This window comes from Ruditapes philippinarum, unplaced genomic scaffold (genome assembly GCF_026571515.1).
Source record: "Ruditapes philippinarum isolate M1 unplaced genomic scaffold, ASM2657151v2 ctg3052_1_1_1_1, whole genome shotgun sequence".
In the NCBI taxonomy this organism is placed as follows: Eukaryota; Metazoa; Mollusca; class Bivalvia; order Venerida; family Veneridae; genus Ruditapes; species Ruditapes philippinarum.
The window spans coordinates 81,481-108,655 of record NW_026857569.1 but is presented as its reverse complement, the minus strand read 5'-3'; the positions used below and the strand labels follow the sequence as shown (position 1 = coordinate 108,655).

At 32.5% G+C, this 27,175-nt stretch overlaps 1 protein-coding gene across 1 annotated transcript; it reads left to right on the top strand.

The window, feature by feature from the left end:
* Positions 1–779: 779 nt before the first annotated feature.
* Positions 780–22,817, top strand: LOC132750179 (uncharacterized). The gene is made up of 14 exons (XM_060740121.1): positions 780–895; positions 7,372–7,455; positions 8,653–8,715; positions 9,968–10,060; positions 10,793–11,173; positions 11,878–12,038; positions 14,225–14,506; positions 15,375–15,489; positions 15,661–15,800; positions 16,115–16,276; positions 18,970–19,122; positions 20,167–20,337; positions 20,671–20,848; positions 21,811–22,817. Exons 1-14 carry the CDS (start codon positions 832–834, stop codon positions 21,969–21,971), a joined length of 2,208 nt encoding a protein of 735 aa, XP_060596104.1. The 5' UTR covers positions 780–831; the 3' UTR covers positions 21,972–22,817.
* Positions 22,818–27,175: the final 4,358 nt, after the last annotated feature.

The following is a 27,175-nucleotide window of genomic DNA, read 5'->3' as shown; positions in this document are numbered from 1 at the left end:
TGCACTGTCATCGGCATACAGAATAAGTTTACATTCTTGATCTATACTAATTCTCATGTCATTTACATAGCACAAAAATAAAAGAGGACCCAGGATGCTGCCCTGGGGAACCCCACATGTAACAGGCATGTAGTCTGATAAAATATTATCAACACTAACAGTTTGTTTTCTACCTTTAAGATAAGACATAAACCAGTCAGTATTAGAGATACCCATCAATTTCAATTTTCCACATAAAATATCATGGTCAACAGTATCAAATGCTTTTTGTAGATCTAACATTATCATGCCTGTGTATAAAGCTTTGGAATTATTGTTTCTGATATGATCCATAAGACGGATAAGACAAGTGTCATTCTAAAACATGACTGTAATTCATACAATAAACCATTATCAACTAAAAACTTTTCAAGTTGAGAATACACTGATTTTTCTAAAATTTTTGATGATCGTATGTATGTTATCGTAATTCATACTCGCTCTTAAATGTTTGATCTAATTCTAATTCTAATTTGATCTTATTCTAGTTTGATTTGAAGTATTTTAGTTTGATTTGATGTAAGTAGTAGGTTGATTGAGATGGATGCGCGTGTATTCTTGTTTGATTACTGACTAACTAACAAACACCTATGCGACTCGTAATAATTTAGTGGTGTTTAATCTAGGGTAAAAATATTGCTATGAGACGACAACGTTCATCAGATATTCGTACATAAGTTAGGCAAAATGGGCGACAAAATGACAGGTGAGAGCATGGGTTTCTAATTTTTTTATTGTTTCAAACAAACTTACTGTTAACGATGTTTGATTATAGATTTATTAAAAATTTGGATGATTTTTGACAATATCGTTCTTGCTTTAAAAAAAGTTGTTGGACAGTTTCAAAGCAAATTAGGTTCGTTATATATTTTCGCGATATTTAATGTTTGCACTGTTATGATTTATAAAGAAATTCCATATTATGAGTCCGAGGACCCACATGTTTGAAAAGAATGAGTCCCTAAGCAATATTTATGATTCCAAGAATGATGAGTTACAGAAGAAAATCCGTTTTTAACAACATATCATAATCATCATTGACGGGCAAGTGACAAGACATTTCTATTTTTAACAAGATAATAATATTATTTAATATGAATAAGGCAAAGCCTCAAAGCGAGCTCTTTGACAGAAATTATAGAACATTACAATTTAAACTCATCCGTGGCTACACATTTTATGTTTTCAATACACATAGAACGGCACACTTTCTGTTGCACTCAACACAACCACACACTATACGGCAATTTCATGTTTTATAATTATATGATATCTAAATTGAAGCCACTCACCAGGGGCAGCACGAAATACCCAAATATACCCAAATACACCCAAATATACCCAAATATTGCCCAAATATACCCAAATATTGCCTAAATATACCCAAATTCTGCCCAATTATACTAAAAATAAATGTTTTATCCTATAAAAGTGCTGTTTTTATCATAAATACAATATACACTTTCACTAAGATATAATCAACCATAGCCAAATATACATTTCCCTATCATTGTGTTTAGTCTATATGTACACCATTAAAGCTATTTTTCTTAAATAACATGGACACTTGTATATGATATGAAATTAAACAAAATTACACCTTAAAAATGTAAGTGTAGACAACAATTATCATATCTTGATTTAAAATTGCAAGTACATTCATAAAGAACATATATAGTACTGTAGATAAGCAAATGTCACAACTTTATTTTCTTACAACATCTTAACTGTCAATTTCAACGGAATGAATGAAAATTATAGCAGGCTATGTCATATTATATTTAATAAATATTTATTTATTTCTCATTATAATCTATATTTTATACAAACAAAAATAAATATTGCTATGTTTGGGTATATTTGGGTGTATTTGGGTATATTTGGGTATTTTGTGCCGCCGCTCACCAGAGTACATAGATGAGAACCATAATAGGGCATGGAACCAGATTATGGTTCGGGTAATATGGTTAAAATAATCGTTCATTTTTATTTTACATTTTCTGTTTTAAATTAAATTAAAAGTGTCATTCGGTATTTTATGCACTGCTTCCATTTATTCCAGTTCCCTGACCTATTATGGTTCCTATGCAGGACACCATTCTACGCATTCATTTTCAATCAGAATTCCTCCTCTTTTATCATTATCCTGTAATTCAAAAAGTTGCAATTTGTCAATTTCCCATTATTTTACTGTACTTCCGAAAGTTTTCAAAACCATCACTATCTAGCAGGTACTTGTGTTACTGTAAAGCTCGCTTTGCGAGCTGGCCCTTTGGGCCAGATCTTCGAGCTCACTAATTACACATTGTAGGTATGTTCTCAGACTTCCCGAAAGTTGAAAAAAACTGTCAGACATTTGGTCTGACAAACCATGAAAATCTGCCGGACCGAAACAAAATCTGTCGGACCAAATAAAATTGAACAAAATCAGAGAAAAACTTGTGTTTGTATTTCTAAGACACTTTTTGTTTTTTATTTTTTCGCCGTAAAAATCGGCACAATCCGTACAGCGCATTTTCATCTCCTCCCTGTCATACACCAATGATTCGTGGTTCTGCTTCCATTTTTCATTAAATTTTGTCTCAGGTCTATTCTTTTCATCCTTTTATTGCTGTTCTGCGCACTCTTCTGACGTAGATTTTCGTTTTTCCTAGGTTTGGCACCTTTAGCGACGCCATTTTGTATACATGCGGCTTGGATAAAAGTCGGACCGATCCGGAATAAAAAATTGTCGGACCTGATCAAAATTTATCGGACATGTCCGTCGGACCGACGTATTTCGGGAAGTCTGTGTTCTAAGAGTTATCAGAGAAACATAGTGATCAATCTTTGTTGTTGTTCTTGTTCTTCCTTTATACTGGCCACATTCATCTAACTGAAGTTTACAACCAGGTTAATGTGCAAGAGGGAAAGACAGAGTAAAATAGGGAGGAATATATCAGTGATTCTTTTTTCCAATTTCCAAAACAACCTGTGGCTTTCTGAAGGGGAAAATATAGCGCGATAAATCAGAAAAGAGGAAAACCTGAAATCAGATTTTCCAACATCTGAGATTGGAATATATTGACACATTTATATTTATAAAAGTTTCAATTTAATTGAACATGCATTGTACATAGCAGAAACTATCTATAGGGACAGCTTTCTGTCTTGCAGTCAATTAAATTTTTCAACTAGCTTATATAAGTCAGCTGCTGCTAAGTCATGTTTCTGATGAAGAACATGCACATGGTATTTCAGGGGAAATATAGCATTTTTGGAGAAAATATACCTACTTGGGCTAGGGGAAACAGCCTGTATTTGGCTGTAAAATATAGGGAAAAAAATCACTCCTATCAGGGCTCTACAAATCCTATAGTCCGACGTCCGGGACAACTCTAAAACCACTTCGGACAACTGACAATAATCAGAAAGTTAGTCCCGGACAAGTCAAATTTTGACAGATGCTTATCTTGGACAACTGTAAAAGTCTGTTTAATAATAAAACCCTACACAGCATGGTGCGTCGGTAATCTTCGCCCGAGGCTATTAATCTCAGCAATTGCTACGCTGATTAATTTCACATTGCCACAGGCAATAAAAATAGATAAGACACTACAATTTTGATAATAAGCTTAAAGACAAAGTCCAACATTATTATGGACATGTAAAAAACATTATTTAGTCACAGACTCGGTCTTTGAAGTTGATATTTTGACACAAGCAGACAGTAATTTGTGCCGTGAATTGCTCATTTTGAATTTTTTGTTTTAGGCTTTTTGATGAATTCCTAAGTGGATAAACAATAATAAAATATCCAAAAAGCATCTATTATGAATGTTTTCGAACATACAATAGCCAAAATAGTATAATTTATGAGGAAAACAGAAAAATTTTCATTTGTCACATATTTTCTCGATGCCGATTTTTTTTTATATAAATCGAAAGGCAGTTTTAATAAGTGTAAAGCTCTGCAGCTAGTAGAAAGATTAATAATATTTTGTTACTAATGAATCAAAAGCACTTTTGACATTGTTAAGATCAATAATGATGAGATTTGTAAGTATTTGAATAGTCTAATTCACTCTCCTATTTTATATTTCCCTGCCGGGTGATATGGACCATCTATTTCTTGTTTTCCATGTCCTTTGTGAAATGTGGAACTTCAGAGAGTATATGGCTGACTAGATTTAAGTTAGAATAATTTTACTTAAATTTTCAAGATCAAGGGAAAAAAATAAAACTGAAACAAAACATACACTGGCTATTGAACTTGAACAGTGCTGAAATGTAGGCCTACCTCAGGGAAGAGTGCTGAACAATCAAAAGTATTTCACTTGAAACAAAATGTTCTATTTTATACTAAATGAAATATAAAATGTAATTTAAAATTAATTGTATTTACTTCTTCTTTAGATATACATACTAAGCATACTGAACATTTATCGAGACTTGGACACTTGTGGTCAATTTTGGGACAACTCTATTTTGCTAGGTCAGTTGTCCTGGACAACTCTATTCCAAAAAAATTTGTAGAGCCCTGCCTATTTTCAAAACAACCTGTCTTTCTGAGGGGGGGGGATATAGCGTGATTTTTCCCCCTGTATTTTACAGCCGAATAAAGGCTGTTTCCCCAAGCTCAAAATAGGTATATTTTCCCCTGAAAAAGGCTATATTTTTCCCCTGAAATGCCCTGTGCACTTTTTCACCAGAACCATGACTTAACAGCATCAGACTTATTATATCAGCTAGAAGACAGAAAGCTGTCCCTATAGCCTGTGCTTATAATGTTCCATGCATGTTAAATTGAATAGAAATTGAAAATTTTATAAAATGTGTGGGTAAATTCCATTCTCAGTTGTTGGATTTTCCCCCTTTTCTGATTTATCGCGCTATGTTTTCCCCTTCAGAAAGCCACAGGTTGTTTTGAAAATTGAAAAAACAATTACTGTACCTACACATTTTATAAAATTATCAATTTCAAATCAAATTGACATGCATTTTACAAAGCAGAGGCTATCTATAGGGACAGCTTTCTGTCAGTCTTCTGGCTGATGCAAGTTAAATTCTGTAAGTCATGGTTCTGGTGAAAAAGTGTACAGGGCATTTTAGGGGAAAATATTAGCATTTTTAGGGGAAAATATACTTATTTTGGGCTAGGGGAAATGGCCTTTATTCGACTGCAAAATACAGGGAAAATATCATTGAAATAATTATATAAAAACTTGACTAAATGCGTATGACGAATCACTTCCGTAACGACAGCAGCATTCGACAATGCTTTAATCATACCCATTACGTAAATTTTTATACTTAAAGCCATGAAGTCAATATTTTTAGCCCAGTGTAATAGAATTTGAATGAAATTATTATACTTGTCCAACAGTATATATTAGAAATATGAAAAGCATTATAAACAAATTCAATATGTAGTTGAATAAAGTCAGTTATAGCATTTTTGATTTGAACTATTTTTGACCGTCAGTATGAAGTCAAGTACATTTTATGAAGGGCCAGTAAATTTGTATTATCCCAATTTCAAAACAAACTAGTGAAGTCTACAAAACCCTCTTTCAATCATGACATTTTACATGCATTCCAGAAAGTGATGTAGTGTATAATTACCAAATATGGTAAAGCATTGTGAAACAGTTTTGCCAAAAAGCTGCTCACTGGCCATTAACGTGCCTCATCCTTTGCTTCTGTTACTTTTTGGCAATTAGTACAGCTATATATTATAGTGATTTAGTATGGAAGTCATATATGCCTTTAAGAATGACAGTGACCCCACAGTTTACACATTTAGCATGTAGCATCCCCTTGTCTTACTCTACAAATGTGATATAAGTAATTCCTCGGAAGTAAAAGTTCACCCCGCCTTTAGGTCATGTAATCCATGTTGACTTGTATAGGATTTCAATGCCCAGAGCTTAAAAACATGTAGCATTTCTGAGCAGACCTCTTCAAGTATTTTATGAATCAGTACAAAAATCAAGGTCACATTGGCACTTGATGTAAAACTAAAAGCCTCAAGTCATAGGTTTGTGAAACTTACTAGTTATACCCCCAAAAACGAAGTTTGGGGGGTATATAGGAGTCACCCGGTGGTCGGTCGGTTGGACGGTCTGTCGGTCGGTCCAGACGTCCGTTGCATTTTCCTTGTCCGGAGCATAACTTGAAGACTAATGGTTGGAATTCTATATAACTACATACAATGGTCAAGCACATTGAGAGGAAGTGCAATGGTCAAGCACATTGAGAGGAAGTGCAGTGCACAAGAACCATAACTCCATCTTGAGTTATCACAGAGTTACTGCCCTTTGTTACTTTTCCTTGTCCAGAGCATGACTTGAAAACTACTGGTTGGAATTCAAAACAACTTCATACAATGGTCAAGCACAATAAGGGGAAGTGCAGAGCACAAGAACCATAACTCCATCTTGACTAATTACAGAGTTATTGCCCTTTGTTACTTTTCCATTGCTTTTTTGTCCGGAGCATAACTTGAAGACTAATGGTTGGAATTCAATATAACTTCATACAATGGTCAAGCACATTGAGAGGAAGTGCAGTGCACAAGAACCATAACTCCATCTTGATTAATTACAGAGTTATTGCCCTTTGTTACTTTTCCTTGTCCAGAGCATAACTTGAAAACTACTGTTTGGAATTCAGTACAACTTCATACAGTTGTCAAGGACATTAAAAGGAAGTGCAGTGCACAAGAGCCATAACTCCATTTTGACAAAATACAGAGTTATTGCCCTTTGATACTTTTCCTTGTCCGGAGCATCACTTAAAACGTACTGGTTGGAATTCAAAACAACTTTATTCAATGGTCAAGCACAATAAGAGGAAGTGCAGTGCACAAGAACTATAACTATATCTTCAGTATTTATAGAGTTATTGCCCTTTGTTCCTTTTCTTTGTCTTTCTGGACTTATTACAGAGTAATTCAATTAAACTTCATCAATGGCCAACCACATTGAAAGGAAATGCAACATACAAAAACCACAACTATCTTTAATTGCCCACAACCATAACTCTATTTTTCAATTCTTTTACAAGGTATTCTGTTACTAGTAACATCCTCATTTCCGAGCAGTCTTGTGGGGGTATTAATCACATTTAGTGATAGTTCTAGTTATAAATTTATAGTACTATTATGACATGTATTTATATACATGCAACACTTGATGATAATAACCTTCATGAATTACACATTTATACCAGTAGGTAAGTACATGTATAATGTAAATATGCCATTGTAAAGGCAAATGAAGTGAGGGGTGTGTGTGCCCTATGGACATACATGTATGTCAAGTTGATTTATTTTATTTTATTTTTTTGTAGAGAAGCAAATTAAGAAGAAGATGAAGATGAAATTGAAAAAAGAAAAAATGTTGAAAGGACTACAAGGGAAATCAAATGAAAACAGTAAGATTTTAATTTCTTCTGCCTTGTCAAAGACCTCAGACTTCTAAAAATCTATAATAATTTGCTGCATGTAATATACAAATGTAGGTGTTTTGCAAGGAAAAAATTTTACACTTAAAAGCTGGTTATCAACTTCAGTTTTGCTATTGTGATGAGCGGGTCACTCTTGTTTTTATCAAAAAAGTAAAACTTTCGGGGGGGAAAAAAAAAAAATTTGTTTTTTTAAAAGGGAAAAAGATTTCATTTTCCCTTTTTAAAAACTTTTTTAAATTTGAAGGGATTTTTTAAATGTTTCCCCAAACATAATAAAAAAAACACAAGAGCCTCTGATTCAGTAAATTTTTTTTGCGTTTTTTTTTGGCCAAATATTCGATCATTTTCCCCAAGTAAAAATATTTGTTTTATATTTTTTTCCCAATCCACGGGAAAAAAACCCCTTTAAAAAGTTACAAAAAAAAAATTTATTTTTTAAAAAATTTTTTTAAAATTTTGGGATGTTAGGGTGTTAAAAGTTTGAAATGCCACCCTTTTAACCAGAAATTTTCCTATGCATTATTGAATCACTCCCAAAAATTTAAAAGGGCAATGCATTTTTTCCCAAAAAGTTTAAAATAAATTCCCAGGGGTTTTGGCCGTCGGTCATGTTCCCCTCAGGCAAAATTTCGCCGTGACAATTAATCACATCTTTATCACAGTGTTAAATTTTGATTCAAAAATAACTTTTAGATAAAGCAAAAAAAAGTTACATTGAAATATATACATCAGTGAGTTTTTTTTCTAATTTCCATAGCAACCTGTGGCTTTCTGAAGGGGAAAATATAGCACAATAAATCAGAAAAGCGGAAAACCTGAAATCAAATTTTCCAACATTTGAGGAATATATTGACAAATTTTATAAAAGTTTCAATTTCAATTTAATTTAACATGCATTGTACATAGCAGAAACTATCTATAGGGACATATTTCTGTCTTGCAGTCAACTAGCTTATGTAAGTCAGCTGCTGCTAAGTCATGTTTCTGATGAAGAACATGCACATGGTATTTCAGGGGAAAATATAGCATTTTGGGGGGAAAATATACCTATTTTGAGCTAGAGGAAATAGCCTGTATTCGGCTGTAAAATATAGGGGAAAAAATCACTGTGCATGTATGTAACAGAATGTTACATGGCCTAAATTCATTTGAATTACTTTATAGATACAAGTCCAGTCCAGTCCAAAAAGCAAAAGAAAAAGATGAAACAACTTGCAGTAGATAAAGGTTTGTACAGAAATAAATAGTAGCTTGATAATAGATGCTTAAATTATGAAATTAAAAATGAATTTAACACTTTATTTCTTAAGTTATGGTCGATAAATGAAGAGGCTAAATAAATATATTAAAATTTTAATTGTAGCGAAACTTTATATGTTTCAAGCAGTGACTTTATCTCTCTATAAAATCATTAATTGTCATTTTGATGCACACCATCATGTATCATTTGGACTAAGCCTTTTGATTTAACTCCTGGCATCCATACTCATACTGTACTGACATACTGTACTCCATACAGTGATTTTCTTAAGTCACCGGCAGGAATATATTATTTCCCTAATGTAGTGAGACTGAGAGTATTTCAGTAATAAATACTTATAATTTTTTATGCTCCCCGAAAAAATTCAGGGGAGCATATAGTCGCCGGGTTGTTCGTCCGCATGTACGTCCCAAATTCGTGTCCGGCCCATAACTTTGATATTTGAAGTCGGATTTTACAACTACTTCACTATTTTAAGACGATGTGTCGGCCGCACAAACATTTGGTCGCTACCTTGAAGGTCAAGCGTCACAGCATGACCTTGCAGCTAAATTGTGTCCGGCCCATAACTTTATTTGAAGTCGGATTTTACAACTATTTCACAGCAATGATCACAATATTGAGACAACATGTCGCACATGTCATTCGTGTCACTACCTTGAAGGTCAAGGTCACAGCATGACCTTGCAGCAAAATCGTGTCCAGTCCATAACTGCGTTATTTGAAGTCAGATTTTTCAACTATTTCACAGAAATTATCACCATATTGAGACGACGTCACATGCAAAATTTGAGTCGCTACCTTGTTTTAACACTTTGAACTTTTGTGACATAAGTCTAACACTACAAGAGGTATACTTTCCTGTGTCCAAAACCTATTCAGGGAGTATCACCTGGTTCAACCAGTTCTTGTTGTAATTTAAAGCTAGTACAGTGGTGTTTCTATGTGTATAGATATCACAAAAGCAAGGAATGTAACTGTAAAAGGTAGTGGCCTTAGTGTGTAGTACCAAGATTTTGTATTCTTAGTTTTGTCTTTGCATGTTGCAGTTTTTTGGGATGGAGGAATGGTAGGGAAAACAAGAACCTAAAGCCAATCTTTTCGTCATTATGAAAGTCTGTATTTGATGAGTTAATGTATAAATGTATGCATTTTGTAGGTGGCGTCAAACCTCTTTTACTGTTATTTAATTTAAACAAGTGTATTTTTTTCTTGAAGGTCCAAACTCATCTGTTGAAATTGTGAACCCGGTTGATGAGCAGCAGAATAAAAAGAAAAATAAGAAGAAAAGGAAACTTGAAGATAGTAAAGGTAATTATGTAAAAAATTTGGTTTTGACTTATTTAAGCATTTTAATTGATATTTGTAGCACATTTACTGCACATTTGTAACACCAATTTTCATTGGACAAACTGGCATTAAACTTATATTACATATACCTGTCACACATATGTTGCAGATTGATGAATTTGTCTTTATTTTATTGAAAAAGAAAACAGTAACAAGTGCAGTATTATATGATATTTGTTATAAAGAATTTAGTTTAAACATATTTATTCTCAGAATATGTACATAATAACATTTGAAATATATACACATACAAAATTTGACAATATTTAAAGAAGAGGATATGAACGAAAGAATTTAGAGAGGTTATATTATTAGTTATAAAGATTTTTGACAGGATATATGGCCCCATGATATCTTGTTTTAAGTTTTTGCACATGTACTTTGCTTCAGTGCAAGTAGTTCTGTTTTTGTCAAAGTTTTTGAGGGTAAAAGTTGATTCATGTCATATTGGTGTGTTTTTAACAATGTTTGGGGAAGATGTTGAGTTATGATTCAGGGAAAATAGTTGTGTTGTTTGTTGGAGGTAAAATTTGAGTTATGATTTAGGGCATGTAGTTGCGTATTTTTGTTAAAATTGTGGGTAAAAATTATGTCATAACAAAGTAAGTATGCAATTAATAAAGAGAAGTAAAAACAATATTGATTAATCACTATAAATCATTAATGTATATACTAGTTCTATAACTTTTGTAGTTACTACAGAGGATGTTAGCAAGAAAAAAATGAAGATACAAAAAGTGGAGTCTGAAAGTTCAAGTGAAGACGACAGTGAAATAGAACAAGTTGACAAAGATGTTAATGTGATACAAGAAATTAAAAAAGGAAGTAAAGTCAATAATGCCAAAAAAGTGACAGATGAAAGTGATGATGATGAAAGCGATGATGATGAGGAGGAGGATATTGCTGATGATGAAAATGATGAGGATGATGTGGCTGATGAGAATGAATTGGAGGAAGAAGATGAAGATGGTAGTGAAGGTGATGATGATAATGATGGTGAAGATGATGACGATAATGATGGTGAAGATGATGAAGAAGAAGGTACAGACATTAAACCTCCAGAAGAACAAACTTGTAAGTGTTAAACTGTTGTCTTAATGAAATAATCAATTATATTGTGAAATATGAAAAGCTTTATTGGATCAAACTGATCAATTTATAACATAATTTTGTTCCGTGTGCACTGAATTAAATAAGTGTATTTAATAGGCTAAGTTTCATGCACAATGTATGTGCATTAATTTCACAGCATTTACCCCTGATCATCAGGCTGTTAGAATCCCATCTATTGATTTTCCTGGGAGAGTCGTTCATCCTGCTTTTAGCAGCCCATATGGCATCACAGAATTTCACCACCTTCATTAGGTACCCATTTTCATCAGGGTGAAGTGAAGCAATGTTGTGTAAATTTCTTGCTCAACTAAATTATCAGTGTCTCTGAGACTCCAACCAGGGACCTCTTGATTCCAAAGGGCAGGTCATTGAACCACTGCTGTCTACTATATAAAAAATAAGAGTTTGAATATTAACAAAGCAAAGTTAAAAAAAGTGGTTTTCATATGTAAAGTTTCCTTGGCTTTACTAGAAGTAGTCATTTTCACAATCAAAGTTGGAAAATACTGATTTCTCCATCTGTGTATTTGAAAGCATCAGATTCGTTTGTAGTAAAATTGAGGTTTTACATATTAGAAGAAATAACCTGGATCACATGATGAAAGAAGATTATTATTACATGTACAAAGTCAATATAGTTCCAAAACAGTATTTGATGTTTTCAGTGCCTGGGAGCTCTCTTGGTGCTGGCATAGTAACGGATAAATCTTTTAAGAGTCTGGAAGGGCGAGTGTGTGCCAACACTCTTGATGGTATAAAGGATATGGGGTTTACACATATGACTGAAATACAAGCTATGGCAATACCACATCTACTGGAAGGGAGGTAATTAAGTTCAGGTTTAATCTTGTATTTTAAATTAAATTTTCCCAAATTATTTTGTTTGATGGACTTAAACACAACAATTATTAGGACATGCAGCATTAATATTTAAATCAAGAACTTGCTGAATTTTTGACATTCTGTTTTTAACAATGTGTAAAAAACCAACAACAATAACAAAAAAGACAAGGTACTCACTACAAAAAAAATCAAAAGATTTCATTAGCTTTTCTTGGACTGATCATAAAATCAATATTGGTATATGTGATTTTTATTGTTTTTATAGCTTAAAGATCCTGTATGTTGTAATTAAGGATGTAACCACACTTAAGTAAAATTTTATATATGTATATAATTATTCTTCTAAAACAATTTTCAAACATCCTGGAGATCCAAGAATATATTAAATATGTACTGCTAATGTTTATACGCATTTTATGTGATCATTAAAGTATATGCATTCATTTATTATTGAAAACTTTGGCTCGACTCTATAGAAAATAAATTTCTAATTACCTCCCTTTATTTACATGAAATGAAAATTGGTAATATCTTTACAAATAATGCTTTTTAAAACCCACAATTTTAATATTTCTTCTTTGAACTCAAAATTTTTTTTAAAAATAAAAAAATTTAAACAGTCTTTAAATAAATGAATATTTAAGAATGATTATATATTTCAGGGTTTGATGGGGCGAAAGTGGAAGGGTTTTGGATTTCTTTTTACCCGCCGTAAAAACTCCTTATAATCTTAAATTCACCAAGAAAATGGAATTTTTTATGAAATTTTTACGTTTTACAAAGACTTTGCTTTTCCCTTTAAAAAACTATAAGAATACTGGGGTGATGATAAAAATTGTGATTGTTTTATCACAGACTTTATAGTATATATTTCTGAATGAATGTATACATGATGTATTGAAATATAACCCTATAACAATACTAGCAAATTGTAAAAATTTCTCTTTTAATACATGATATTCAGCTTACAGTGAATTTATATTTTGATAATTTCAAAATATAATTTTCACTGTAACTGTATAATATTTGAATGGGGATGAAAAGACTGTATCAAAACTAAGTGGAGGTGTCATCAGAAATACACTCCCATCATAAGAAAAATGTGCTTGGTTACTAGAGGCAAGTGAAATTCTGCACCTTTGTTAAAAATGTACCTAAATGCGTGAAATTTTACAGAATTTTTTCTTCAACAAGACCATGTTAACGTCATGATTTGATGATGTCATGAATGAGACAGCATTTTGTTAAGTGGTAAAAATGATCTGACAGCAATTTTTTGCCTTATATAAGTGGTACAGAATAACAGACCCATTTACAATATCGAAGGTCTTCCACAATTTTCAGAATGGGTCCGACAGACCCGTTCACATTTCTGCAAAAATTCACAAACTACATAAATTAAGCTTAAAATTTCGTTTTTTTCCTGGCTACACCACTCTTGAACATATTACATCGAATGTTTATTCTGTGTAATGTATTTTTAACTAAATATATCATCTATATCTATAGTTTTTTTCTAAAGTTTTTGTTGTTGTTTTTTTCCAAAATATGTGTTTTCTCCTTTGAAAGCATAAAGGAAGTCCTTAATGTCATTTGTGTGTCTTTAATATAGTAGATATAGCCATGCAATAAGAGGATTTTATTTCACACTGTGACTTTCCCAACACTGTTAAAGGGAGAGAATCCTTTTGTTTTTTTAATATAGGCTATTTTTTTTCTCTGTGATACATGAAATGTTTTGAGTTCAACATTTCTTATTGTTGTTCTTTTGTATTTTAATATTAATGATTATTCTTGTAAGCTATTTTCAGATATAAAAAATCTACTTAGAATTGCTTTTGTTAAATTTTCCTTTATTTTCAATTTTTCTTCCAGCAAGTATTTAATTAGAAAAAAATATTTAGGGACAAAATGTCACTGTTATAACTATCTGAGTTTATAGAAGTGGTTAACTCTTGATAAAGTTTCCCTATTGATGATTAGTTAAAGGTACCTACAGTGACCTCAGATTTCAAAAACATCAAAAACAAATTAATAACTTGCACAAATATTCGTGACAATATAGATGTTAATATGCATATTAGTGTAATCTGGCATTAAAACAGTGTTAAGAAGAACTTTATTTGTACATTAGTCTTGTTATTCACAATATAAGAAGAATTGATTAAGTTTACTCTTTGTATAATTCTTATGAAAAATAATTTCTTCAATAATTTCTGCATATCATTTAATCATTCTGCTATATTTCTAGGTACTGGTGTAATTGTCATATCTCCTACACGAGAACTGTCCATGCAGACTTTTGGTGTATTGAAGGAGTTACTAAAATATCATTGCCACACCTACGGCCTCATTATGGGCGGGACCAACAGACATGAGGAGGCGAAAAAATTGAGTAAAGGTGTCAATATACTTGTAGCCACGCCTGGTCGACTTCTAGATCATTTACAAGTAAGAAAAATTGCCATAGTTTTTTCTTAAAAGTTTACAATATGGACATGTTTCTTTTCTAGATTTTGTTTATGTTTCATCTACAATTCAAATCATTTTGAAAAAAGCTCTTATCTGTAAATTTTACAGGAAGTCACAGACTTCGCCCAAATAACATGAATGTTGCAGTAGGCCACACAAAGTCTCCCTTTTTTTTTACATATACATATTTTTAACATAAATAAAAACTTCACTAAGATTAAAAAAAATAAAATGGAACAGTTCTAATTTTCAAGCATTTTTAGCCTGACAATTCAAAGAATAGTGATAGCTATTGTACTCACCCAGGTGTCAGTATCACACTCCGGTTTTTATGTGCAAGTTGTTAATTCCAAAACTACTAATTGGGACTGGGTTGAAAATTCACAAACTTATTTGAGGGTATAATAGAACAAGAGCTGTCAGTAAGATAGCCTACTCGACTATTCTCAGTGATTGATAGTAAAACTAGAACTAGATGATGTACAATTTTCTAGGATAAAAAAGGACCATAGTTTTGTCAAAATCCATGTTCAGAGTTATGTGCCTTGGATAGTTATCTTAATATTTTTCAGTGTGTATATTTGTGTACATTCTGACGCCCCTGTTATGATTGTACTACAGCTTTACAGCTTATAGGTGATTGGATGACCTTGTGTTCAACTCATAAAATACTATTTCAAAGATTGGACACAAACCTGCATGGGTACATGTTTGTAGTTACAGAAAAATATTAGTATTTCATAGACCAGACACAAACCTGCATGGCTACATATATGGGATTACAAGAAAATATGTCTTGTTTATATGTGTTTGAAAAACAATGAAATTGATGAAATGATAATTACAGAATACACAGGACTTTATGTACAAGAATCTACAGTGTTTGATAATAGATGAGGCTGACCGTATCCTTGATGTCGGCTTTGAAGAGGAAATGAAACAAATCATCAAACTTCTACCAAGTAAGTCTTAAATATATTATATTTGTTTTGTTCATTTTAATGCTAGTTTATTTCGCCATATGACCTATACTGTGTGACGTAAAACCAAATTAAAATGTCAGGTGTAATAATTGTAGAAATGGTAAATTTATGTCAGTTGTAATAATTGGAGGAATGGTATATTTATTTCAGAGAGAAGACAGACAATGTTGTTTTCAGCTACACAGACAAGAAAAGTTGAAGATTTAGCAAGAATATCACTGAAGAAAGAGCCATTATATGTCGGAGTTGATGACAAGAAAGATCAAGCCACTGTTGATGGTTTAGAGCAGGTATGAAAAGTAAAGAAGCACTATTACATGTGCAATTATACTTTATTCTTATTTAATTGGTTGATGGCTCTTTTGTCTGTCTGTCTGTTTGTAGATGATTTTTACCCTGGTCATATCATTTTGATTGTAAGAACCTTCATAGGTTTTCCAGTTGAATGATTTTGGCTGAGTTATGTACCTTGAATAAAAAAAGCATTTTGACCTCATCATCAACAAGATATTTGCGTGTTACTTTACACACTTATTGAAGTCATAATTGACCAGAAAAGCCACTGATATTTCTTATAAGTAGGAATTTTAATGAAATATTTCAGGGCTATGTAGTGTGTCCATCAGAGAAGCGTTTTCTGCTGTTGTTCACATTTCTCAAGAAGAATCGTAGGAAGAAGATGATGGTGTTTTTGAGTTCCTGCATGGCGGTCAAATTTTACAATGAACTGTTGAACTATATAGATCTACCAGTCATGTGTATTCATGTAAGTATAAGTGTATTATTTTTCTCTCCTATAGTGTAGCCGATATATTGAAGGGTAAAAATCAAGGACATTCAATTGTTAGATACAGAGTGATTCTCATGACAGTAAAGTGATCATTGCAATCAATTTGTCCTTAAATCATAAACAATCATTATAGACTTTACTAACCTGTGATAAAATTACAACTTATACTATGATTCCCAAATTAACATCTCACATCCAGTCTCAGTACAATATAGCTTTCACAGGTCTATTGCATTGTATCCATCACAGGTTGATTGCAATATAGTATGTAGGCCCAAAAGTGACATATGTGTGTTTTTATTTATCTTGTGTACACAAAATACTATGCCGTGGCCACGAGTTAATAAGTTGTAGTTAATAAGTTGTGGGCACAAGTTACAATGTTGTGGCCACGAGTTACTAAGTCATGGGCATGAGATAAATAAGTCGTGGGAACGAGATACTATGTCGTCGCCACAAGATAATTAAGTCATGGGAACAAGATACTCATACAGGACTAAAATCATGCAAAAAATCTGTTTTATTTTTAGTTTATTGTGCCCCCACATTAGTGGCGGGCATTTAGATTTACCCTTGTCCGTTCGTTCGTCCGTCCTTCCGCCCGTCCGTTCACTTTTGTGTCGCACGTAACTAAAAAAGTATTTGACCTAGAGTCATGAAACTTTACAGGAATGTTGATCAGCATGTGTAGTTGTGCACCTGGGTATTTTCGTGTGCATATTTTTAGTATTTTTAGAGTTATTGCCCTTGACTTAGTAAAATTTTGCAATTTTCAACTTGTGTCGCATGTAACTCAAAAAGTATTTGACCTAAAGTCATGAAACTTTACAGGAATGTTAATCAGCATGTGTTGTTGTGCACCTGGGTATTTTCGTCTGGATATTTTTAGTATTTTCAGAGTTATTGCCCTTGACTTAGTAAAATTTTGCAATTTTCAACTTGTGTCGCATGTACCTCAAAAAGTATTTGACCTAGAGTCATGAAACTTTACAGGAATGTTGATCAGCATGTGTAGTTGTGCACCTGGGTATTTTCGTCTGGATATTTTTAGTATTTTCAGAGTTATTGCCCTTGACTTAGTAAAATTTTGCAATTTTCAACATGTGTCGCATGTAACTCAAAAAGTATTTGACCTAGAGTCATGAAACTTTACAGGAATGTTGATCAGCATGTGTAGTTGTGCACCTGGGTATTTTCGTCTGGATATTTTTAGTATTTTCAGAGTTATTGCCCTTGACTGAGTAAAATTTTGCAATTTTCAACATGTGTTGCACGTAACTCAAAAAGTATTTGACCTAGAGTCATGTAACTTTACAGGAATATTGATCAGTATGTGCAGTTGTGCACCAGGTATTTTCGTCTGGATTTATTTAGTATTTTTAGAGTTATTGCCCTTGACTTAGAAAATTTTTGCAATTTTCAACTTGTGTCGCAAGTTACTCAAAAAGGATTTGACATAGTCATTAAACCTTATGGGCAGGTTGCTTAGCATATTTAGATTTGCACCTGGGGTTTCACTTGTGGATTTATCCAGTATTTGTAGAGTTATTTCCCTTGACTTAGTAAAAAGATTGACAGATCAGTGGTGCGTGGGGGCACCCGTGTCCTATGGACACATTTCTAGTTTATTTTTATTTTCCATCATTTGATATCCTGTCAAACCTTCTAAAATAGCTGTTGAATATTTTGTTCCAGAACATTTTATTTAGTTTACATACAATAAATGTGTATTAAATTACATATACATTCTATGCAACAAATCCTTCAAGATTCTACCATTATGCTATGAAAACAACATAATTTTTACGCTTTTTCAAATATTTATAAAATATTTCATCAGATATATACATTATAAGAGCTATATAATTATAAGGAATTTTACAGCTCCATCAGGGAACTAAATAACTTGTAGAGTGCTTAGTAAATGCTTATGTTTACCTGAGATAAATTCATAGGCAAAAAAGTTTAGCTTCAGTCAGTAAAAAGTTATGTAACCTAATTTTGGAGGTAATTTTATAATGCCAAACAATGTCTGTCTGTCACTTTTGTTGGTAATTAATTTCTTTTTTCAAGATTTATGTTCACCTGTAGCACTTAGAAGATAGGTATATCTACAATACCTTGTTTTATTTATCAATTCTTCAGTTTTTGGAGGGAGAAAAAGCCAGGGAAATATCCTGATTGATGGCTTGTTATTGGATTAATTAGAAATATTGAGAAAAGAAACTTGCATGTGTTTTCCATGTGTGATTGCCACTTGAATGATGTAATGTAATTTTGTACCAGAATAATAGAGGTTTTAAAACCCTGGTAATTAGGGATTCAGTTTGTTTGAAATCTCACTGATTTATGAGGCAATGAAAGATTTCAAAAATATTTACAGTACAGGTAATCAGTGGTAAGAGCAACGGTGATTTTAGATTTATAATAACATTTTACTGGTGTACAATATACCTGTATTCAGAGAATTTATTCAGTTAATGTATATGAGATACTTTTGTTATCTAGCCCAAGGTGATTTTACACGTTACTTAGCAACATTTAGAATGCAAACTAATCTTCAATTCTATTTTTCCAAAATTCCTCTGAAAATCATAAATTTTATTTTATTAAACTGAAAAAGGGTAGTTGAAAAAAGGGTATAATGAAAACTATTTTTATATTTTCAGGGTAAACAGAAACAGACTAAACGAACACAAACATTTTTCCAGTTTTGTAACGCAAAAGAGGCGATTTTGTTATGTACTGATGTTGCAGCTAGAGGGTTAGATATACCAGCCGTTGATTGGATCGTACAAGTTGACCCACCAGATGATCCTAAGGTTATTCTTATATAATATAATAGCCACGCCATGACAAAACCAACATAATGGGTTTGCGACCAGCATGGATCCAGACCAGCCTGCACATTTGAGCAGTCTGATGCTGTTTGCTATTAATTTCTCTACTTGTTATAGGGTTTGTAAGCGAACATCATGGATCCTGATCAGACTGCGCGGATGCGCAGGCTGGTCTGGTCTGGATCCATGTTGGTCGCAAATGCACTATGTTGATTTTGTTGTGACGCGGGTCATATATTACATAGGCTTGATGTGTCTTTCTTTATTATATACTTAAAAATGAAATAATGATGAAATAAACTGTGTATTTTCATTTTCCATATTTTCACTGTAAAAATTTATTTTTCAATGCAGTAAATCATAGTTTCCATATTTTCACTGGTATCTTGCCAGACAACTTTTTATCTTAATTCAGCGGAGCCAATACTTAAAATTTAAAGAGACTTCTTAAGCAAAAAGATTCATGTAATGATTTACATCTTATGTGCAATTAATGATGGACTTTTGCAGTATGTATCACCATATTGCAACATCATGACTTCACAATATTTTACTTTAAAATATGTTTTAAAAACTTTCATAAAAACTAGCATGAATCTTTAGGCATGCTGCTTTAAATTTTGGTTTTTATCCTTGGTAAAGGGTACTTTGATAGGCTGAATATTGAAACCTTTGCTGTGTAGATCTTATAATATTGATTTAAAGCACCAAAATAAGTGCTGCTCTTAACAATGACTATATAGAATAGAATGCTTTGAGAAGGCAGTTTCCATCCTGTTTTGCTAAAATTTAAATCAGTTACTGTCACTACATATGTAGGCAGTTGCTTGTAATGTACAGAATCTAGATTAAGAATATCTATAACAGCTTGCATACTGAGTTACATGTACATTTAGTATAGCTATAACATCGCTACTTCTGAATTGACATGTGACTATTCCTTCCTACCTGAAAATTATATCCACAAATGTATTTTAAATCTTGTGACATAACAAAATACACATGATTATTTTATGTTTATTACAGGAATACATACATCGAGTAGGCAGGACAGCGAGAGGGGAGGGCGGAGTTGGTCACGCATTGTTAATATTAAGACCAGAGGAACTTGGATTTCTGCGTTTCTTAAAACAAGCAAAAGTCCCTCTGAATGAGTTTGAGTTCTCATGGAGTAAAATTTCCGACATACAACTGCAGGTTTGATGGATTTTACTCTGTTCATGCTAACTTTGCTATCAGCTAATGCTTTCTGTTTTCAATGTGGCTAACCACTAGTTATTTAAAAAAAATCTAAAAATTGAATACAAAATATGTTTACAGTTTGAGAAATGTGTATATATTTATAATTTACTTGACCCTGCAAATGCATTAATGATTATGCAAAATATTACAGAATTTTTAAGTTTTGCCACCAAAATTCTTCCCTGTTTTTATTGGTGTTTAAGAAATTTCTAAAAAGGCTATTTATCTCCTCGAGAAAAGTTTTTGTGTATTCAGATTTTGTTCATATTGAACATATTTTTTTTTTAGCTGGAAAAATTAATAGAGAAGAACTACTTCCTGAATAAATCAGCCCACGAGGGTTACAAGTCATATGTTCGAGCGTATGCCTCGCACAGTTTGAAGAATATATTTGATGTGAATACACTGGATCTCCAGAAAGTGGCATTGTCATTTGGTTTCAAGACTCCGCCATTTGTAGATCTGAGTATCCTTTTACCATAACCAGTGACCTTCTATATTTTTATAATGGATCTGTCCAGCTTTGAATTTGAAACAGTCCATTCAAAATTCAAGGGATTTCAATATCAAAATACAAAAATTAAGCTGCCAACAGTATGGAGCTGGGTCAGACTACACGGATGTGCAGGCTGGTCTGCCTATACTGGTGGTAAAGGCTGATCACTGTTGGTTTCAGTAAGCTAAGGCTTAAACCTGATGGCAGAATCTGATACTGGTCTGCACTGTTCGCTATTCAGTCAGTACATATTTCAAAATTTTCCTCTAAATATGAAGAATTGTATTGTTCAGATTAAAAGACTGACAAATCCACTTAAAAGTATTTAGTGGGGTATTGATTAATTAATATTTTCATCAGATAGTGACCAAGTTTCATTCTGGATGGATTTTTAGTTGCATAAACAATATTTGGCTCGAACTACCGATCCCTCGAACAAATTTGCACAGGACCTCGGAGTTTGAGCAAACAAGGTTTGGATGTACATTTATATATAAAATTGGCATTTTTATAGCTAAAATGCTTTCTTACTTCTTTCCTCACAGTAAACTTTGTAATGTAAACATAATGGCAGCAGATACCCATTAATCAAATTCCGTTTCTCTCCAAGTAAAATGCCCAGTCCCTTGAAATTTGAGTTAGAGAGTCAACTGTAGTTAATTTAGGGCAGATTAATGATTTTGCCAAACTATTTGTTTTTGAATTGTTGATAGGATTATCTCCACAATACTTGTTTTGACTGCATGACCATATCAAATGGTATGCAGTTTACTCTACTTAATTGTGTGAGACTGCATGAATACTATCATAATGGGAGTGACTGCATGTCTAACTTTTTTAAGTGTTTATTAAAATCTAATGATATATATGGAAATTATGATTGTTTATCTGCATCATTTATGCTGGTACCAGTTTCCTTAACTGTATATTAGATGTGCATGGTAGTAAAAGTCGGGGCAGTGGTGGAGCCAGAAATAAGCAAGGAGGTGGGGCATTTGGATACCAGCGTAGTAAACACCAGTTCAAGTCAAAGGTTTTCAAGCAAGTTGGTGGAAACAAGAAATCTGGAAGCAAGAGGCAGTTTTCACGGTGACAGGACTATATGTGCCGGACAATCTGACAACATAAATCATTGTTACAGATAAAATACGTACCTGTACAACGAAATTATCTGTTTAAATGCAGCTACATAAAATTTGATATTTTTTATTTCATCATACGAAAATTAGAGAGCTATTAAAGAGACTTAAAATAATGTTGTTGCTGATTAAGAAGATTCACCATGGCTGGGCAGAAAGTTAACCTGTCCTTTTCCTTTGGGTATTTTATTGAATATTTAAAGATAAAACATCTGAGGGAGCTAATTTTGGTCCATAGTGTGTCAATTCCTGCAATACATTGACAAGCAATATAGAGGGAGTAGAGACAGGTGGACAACTTGATGATCTGAAAACTAGAATAAAATGTATGATGTTTATATTACACATTTATTGCTGGTTTAGATCAATATTGATAATGCCATTGTATAATTTCACTACTTATTATGACTTCTTGTAAAATAAGATACATGTTGACATGGTTGACATGTATGTGTATTATTGTGAAAACTATTTTAATGAGCCTTCTTATTTGAATATAACATGCAAGTTTAATATCTTAATTGCAATTTAAAACATTTGATTTATGTCAAAGTCAGTATATTAAAAATACAATGGATATTAAATATGCAGGTCATAAGATATTGTACATTTTCATATATATGTAGTTTGTTGGTTTTTTTTTCATTTTGGCTATAGTGAGACATAGCCTTAATTTCAGCCGCGTGTGAGCCAATGACATACTTGGGTGTTTGGGCAAATTGGTAATTGATTGATTGAAAATATGTATATATGTAAGATCTTGTTCTTATTGCGAAATAAAACATTTTTAATCCATCAAATTGTTTATTACTTGTTATAGATTTTGAAGATTTGTCAGAAAAAAAAAGTGATATTTCAGAAAAAAATTCGTTTATAATTTAGAGAAAAAAATGAGCTGTGCCATGACAAAACCAACCAACTGCGTTTGCGACCAGCATGGATCCTGATCAGACTGCATAGAATGCGCAGGCTGGTCTGGATCCATGCTGGTCGCAAACACATTATGTTGGTTTTGTCATGGCGTGGCTCAAATGGAGATTTCCCCAGAGTAGTGATTAGCAAATGAATGATTCTGAAAATGTTTATCGGCAGGATAAAAAGAAAATTTAATGGGGAAAAAGTAAAAGAAATCTAATAAAGGCAGTAATTTGTTATTGAAGGCATATAGTTTATATTATGTGAAGAAGACAGATGTGACCATGTGGATTATATTTAACGGTACTCTTAACATTTAGTCACAGCATTTAATGTCCATGATAGAAAAAGGGTGAATAGAAAGAGCTAATTATACGTCTTTCTTGCAGCATGTTTTACCAATAACGATTCAGTGTGGATCATGGCAGAGTAATTATTCCACTAGTATGTGAAATTTGACCAAGATACTGAGAAGACTTGGCTTTAAACAAATCACTGCATCTTTAGTTCTGTTTTTTTTTTTTTTGCAATTTGTATACATATAGTGAATTCGTATTTTCTATGGAAGTCAAAATACTACTTTGTTTACATTTTTCTACCTTTGTGACACATAACTGCATGTTCAGCGCTACATAGTTAAGCATATAACGTGCTCTTAATCCATTATTTAAACATGTTTGATATTCTAAAGATTATGGCACAATGTGCCTTAAATATTACACCATTGCTCATATTTAGTTGAAATAGAAGGTGCATTCATTTTGTCAACACTAGAAAGAATGATAAGAAAGCACATGAAATACCAGTAGTATGATGAAAACAAAAACAAGTTGAACCGGGAGATGCTCCCTGAGAAGGTTTTAGACACAGGAAAGTCTAAAAAAATGAACAAAGGGCAAAAATTCCAAAAAATTAGGCAAGGCAGAGTTATGATTTTTCGCACTGCACTTCTATTCAATCTATCTATAAAGTTTTGTGATGATATCTCTTACAGTTTCAGAGTTATGTCCCGGGTAAAATTCAAAGTGTAAAATTGAACAAAGGGCAATAAATCCAAAATTAGACAAGGCTGTGTTTAGGTTCTTAAGCATTCTATCCAATGAGATCTATCTACCTACAAAGTTACATATTGATATCTCTAATAGTTTTAGAGGTATGTCAAAAAGTAAAAATAAACAAAGGGCAATTACTTCAAAATAAGGCAAGGCAGAGTTATGGTTCTTAAACACTGCACTTCTACCCAATGAGACCTATCTACCTACAATGTTTCATGTTGATATCTCTTATAATTTTAGAGTAATGTTCCGTTCAAAGTGTCAAAATGAACAAAGGGCAATAACTCCAAAATTAGGCAAGACAGAGTTATGGTTCTTTAACAATGCACTTCTTCTCAATGAGATCAGTTTCATGTTGATATCTCTTATACTTTTCGAGTTATGTCCCCAACAAAGTTCAAAATGTTAAAATAAACAAAGGGGAATAATTCAAAAAATAGGCAAGGCAGAGTTACGGTTCTTGTGCCCTGCACACCTACTCAATGAGATCTATCTACCTACAAAGTTTCATGTTGATACCTCTTATAGTTTTAGAGTTATGTCCCGGACAAAGTTCAAAATGTAAAAATAAACAAAGGGCAATAATTCAAAAAAATAGGCAAGGCAGAGTTATGGTTCTTGTGCACTGCACATCCACTCAATGAGATCTATCTACCTACAAAGTTTCATGTTGATACCTCTTGTTGTTTGAAAGTTATGTCCCGGACAAGAAAAGCTGACGTTCTAACGAGACAGTAATAATGTGGCTACTCTATTGTTCTCTCTATTGTTTTTTTAAGCCACACAAAAGAAAATAGCCACATAAAAGCATTACGGAATTAATGACATCAAAGAAGAAGAACAGTTACCTATTGTCCCTCCAGCCACATTATTACTGTCCCGTGAGAGCGGACGGACTGACAAAGCGGCGACTATATGCTCACCCTTCGGGGAGCATATAGATGCTCACCCTTCGGGGAGCATAAAAATACGGGATAAACTTAATCTCATTCTGCTGGACAATAGTCTTGTCTTATCCACTATTTGCCAAATAAGGAAATCTAACCTACTCGCCCTGTCGTCTGCGAAACACTTGGTCTAAGGGTATTAAGCTATGTCTAATGAAATTTTTTATAAAATTGAGAGAGAAAAAACACATTTTTAGCTCGACTATACGAAGTATATGGAGAGCTGTCCTACTCGCCCCGGCGTCGGCGTCCGCGTCCAGATTTTAGATTAAAGTTTTGGTGCAGTAAAATATTTTTCACTATAACTTTGTCATTTCTTAAGGTATCAACTTCAAACTTCAAATATATGTTCCTTATCATCAACCACATCTTATGTGACAAGGTTCATAACTCTAGCACCAATATTTCAGATTTATCTCCCCTTGAACTTTAGCGAAATTTTCAATTAAAAAATACTATTTTTTTACTGTTACTTCTTTATTTCTTAAGGGATCAAACCTCATACTTCAAATATATGTACCTTATCATCATCCCCATCTTATGTGACAAGGTTCATAACTCTAGCACCAGTATTTTCAGATTTATCTCCCTTTTGGAACTTAGAATTTTCCATAAAAAATATTATTTTTTACTGTTACTTATTTATTTCTAAAGGGATCAACTTCATACTTCAAATATATTTACGTTATCATCATCCACATCTTATGTGACAAGGTTCATAACTCTAGCACCAATATTGCAAGAATTATCTCCCCATAAACTTAGATTTTTTTTACTAGAAAAATGTTATTTTTTATTATAACTTTTTTATTTTAAAGGTATTACCTCAAACTTCAAATACTTATTTTCTTATCATCAATTACATTTTATGTGACAATGTTCACAACTGTTGAAGCAATATTTACACATTTATCTCTCTTTGAACTTAGGATTTTCTTTAAGAAATATAATAACTTCTTTACTTTTTAAGGTATCTACTTCAAACTTCAAATATATATTTCTTATCATTACACAAATGTTGTGTGACAAGGTCCATAACTCTAGCATGACTATTTCTAGAATTATTCCCCTTGATCTTGGAATTTATGTTAACAAATATTATTTTTTTATTATAACTTAATACACAATTATACATAATTGATTTTTCTTTCATAGTTTTGTCCTCCTTACTGCGTCCTGTATTTTATTAGTCGAGCTTCGCTGTCTCCTGTGACAGCTCTTGTTTATTATCTATGGTTAACCCTTGAAAGAATTTTAACAAAGAATATTTGTAAACAGAATAAAATGTTCCTGAACAAAATAATAAGCTGTTATTGAAGTAGGTTTTAAACCATTTAGCAAAATGGAAATACACCAACATGTTTCTTTCATACAAACATTTTGAAATTATTCTTATTCGAAATTCTAAAAGATTAAACACTTTTAAGTTATGGGCAAATTGTAAAGGTTATTTAGTGATCATCAATATTTACTAGTAGAGGTAGACCTCGATAGAGATGTCATTGCGTGTACCAAGAAAGTACACCATCTTGTTATCACCCGGTGAGGTATATAGATTAAGATAAAAAAAGTGTATTATTTGTAATATTAGTGCAGTATGTGACGAATGCCACAAATGTTATTGTAGATTTGCCGGTTGTAGATTTATCACTTTTGTGGGGCCATCATTAAATTGTAATATTACTCCCAAAATCTTATCGAGTAAATTCCAATCTTCCTTCAACTAGTTTTCTGATTGTTTTAACTGCTCGGGAATTTCTCATATTAGAAATAAAATACAAGATGTAATTAACTTTACATATTGAACTATACGTAATTTATTAATACACTTCCCATTATATTTCAAGGTATGACCTGCTTTTTTAGTGTACTGGAGGTTTTTGATTGTGTAATTTATAGGTAAATAGAAATGAATGTTAATGCATCATTTGTTATACTTTTTATTTTCTACTTAAATATTTGTTTCCAAAAGATTAAAATGTCCCATTTTTCAAATGAAACGCGTACTTAACATGGAATCTTAACTATATTTCATTGTTATAGAGACACTTGCTTCAATATTCAAAAACTGCCGATCACAGATACCTGAAATCCACGTACAGCCAAAATTCCCTCCTCATGAAGCAAATTTAGCTTAGAAAATTTTTTAAGAACTATCCTGTACATTTTATTTTTTAGAAACTATCCTTTACGTTTCATGTTTTAATGAAAGAATTATAAGTTACTGGGCCAATTTGAGAA

Coding starts and splice junctions, on each gene's coding strand:
- LOC132750179 (XM_060740121.1), top strand. CDS start 832: ATGATTTTTGACAATATCGTTCTTGCTTTAAAAAAAGTTGTTGGACAG. Junction 12,039..14,224: donor CACATCTACTGGAAGGGAGG/TAATTAAGTTCA, acceptor GAATTGATTAAG/TTTACTCTTTGTATAATTCT. Junction 14,507..15,374: donor GACTTCTAGATCATTTACAA/GTAAGAAAAATT, acceptor TGATAATTACAG/AATACACAGGACTTTATGTA.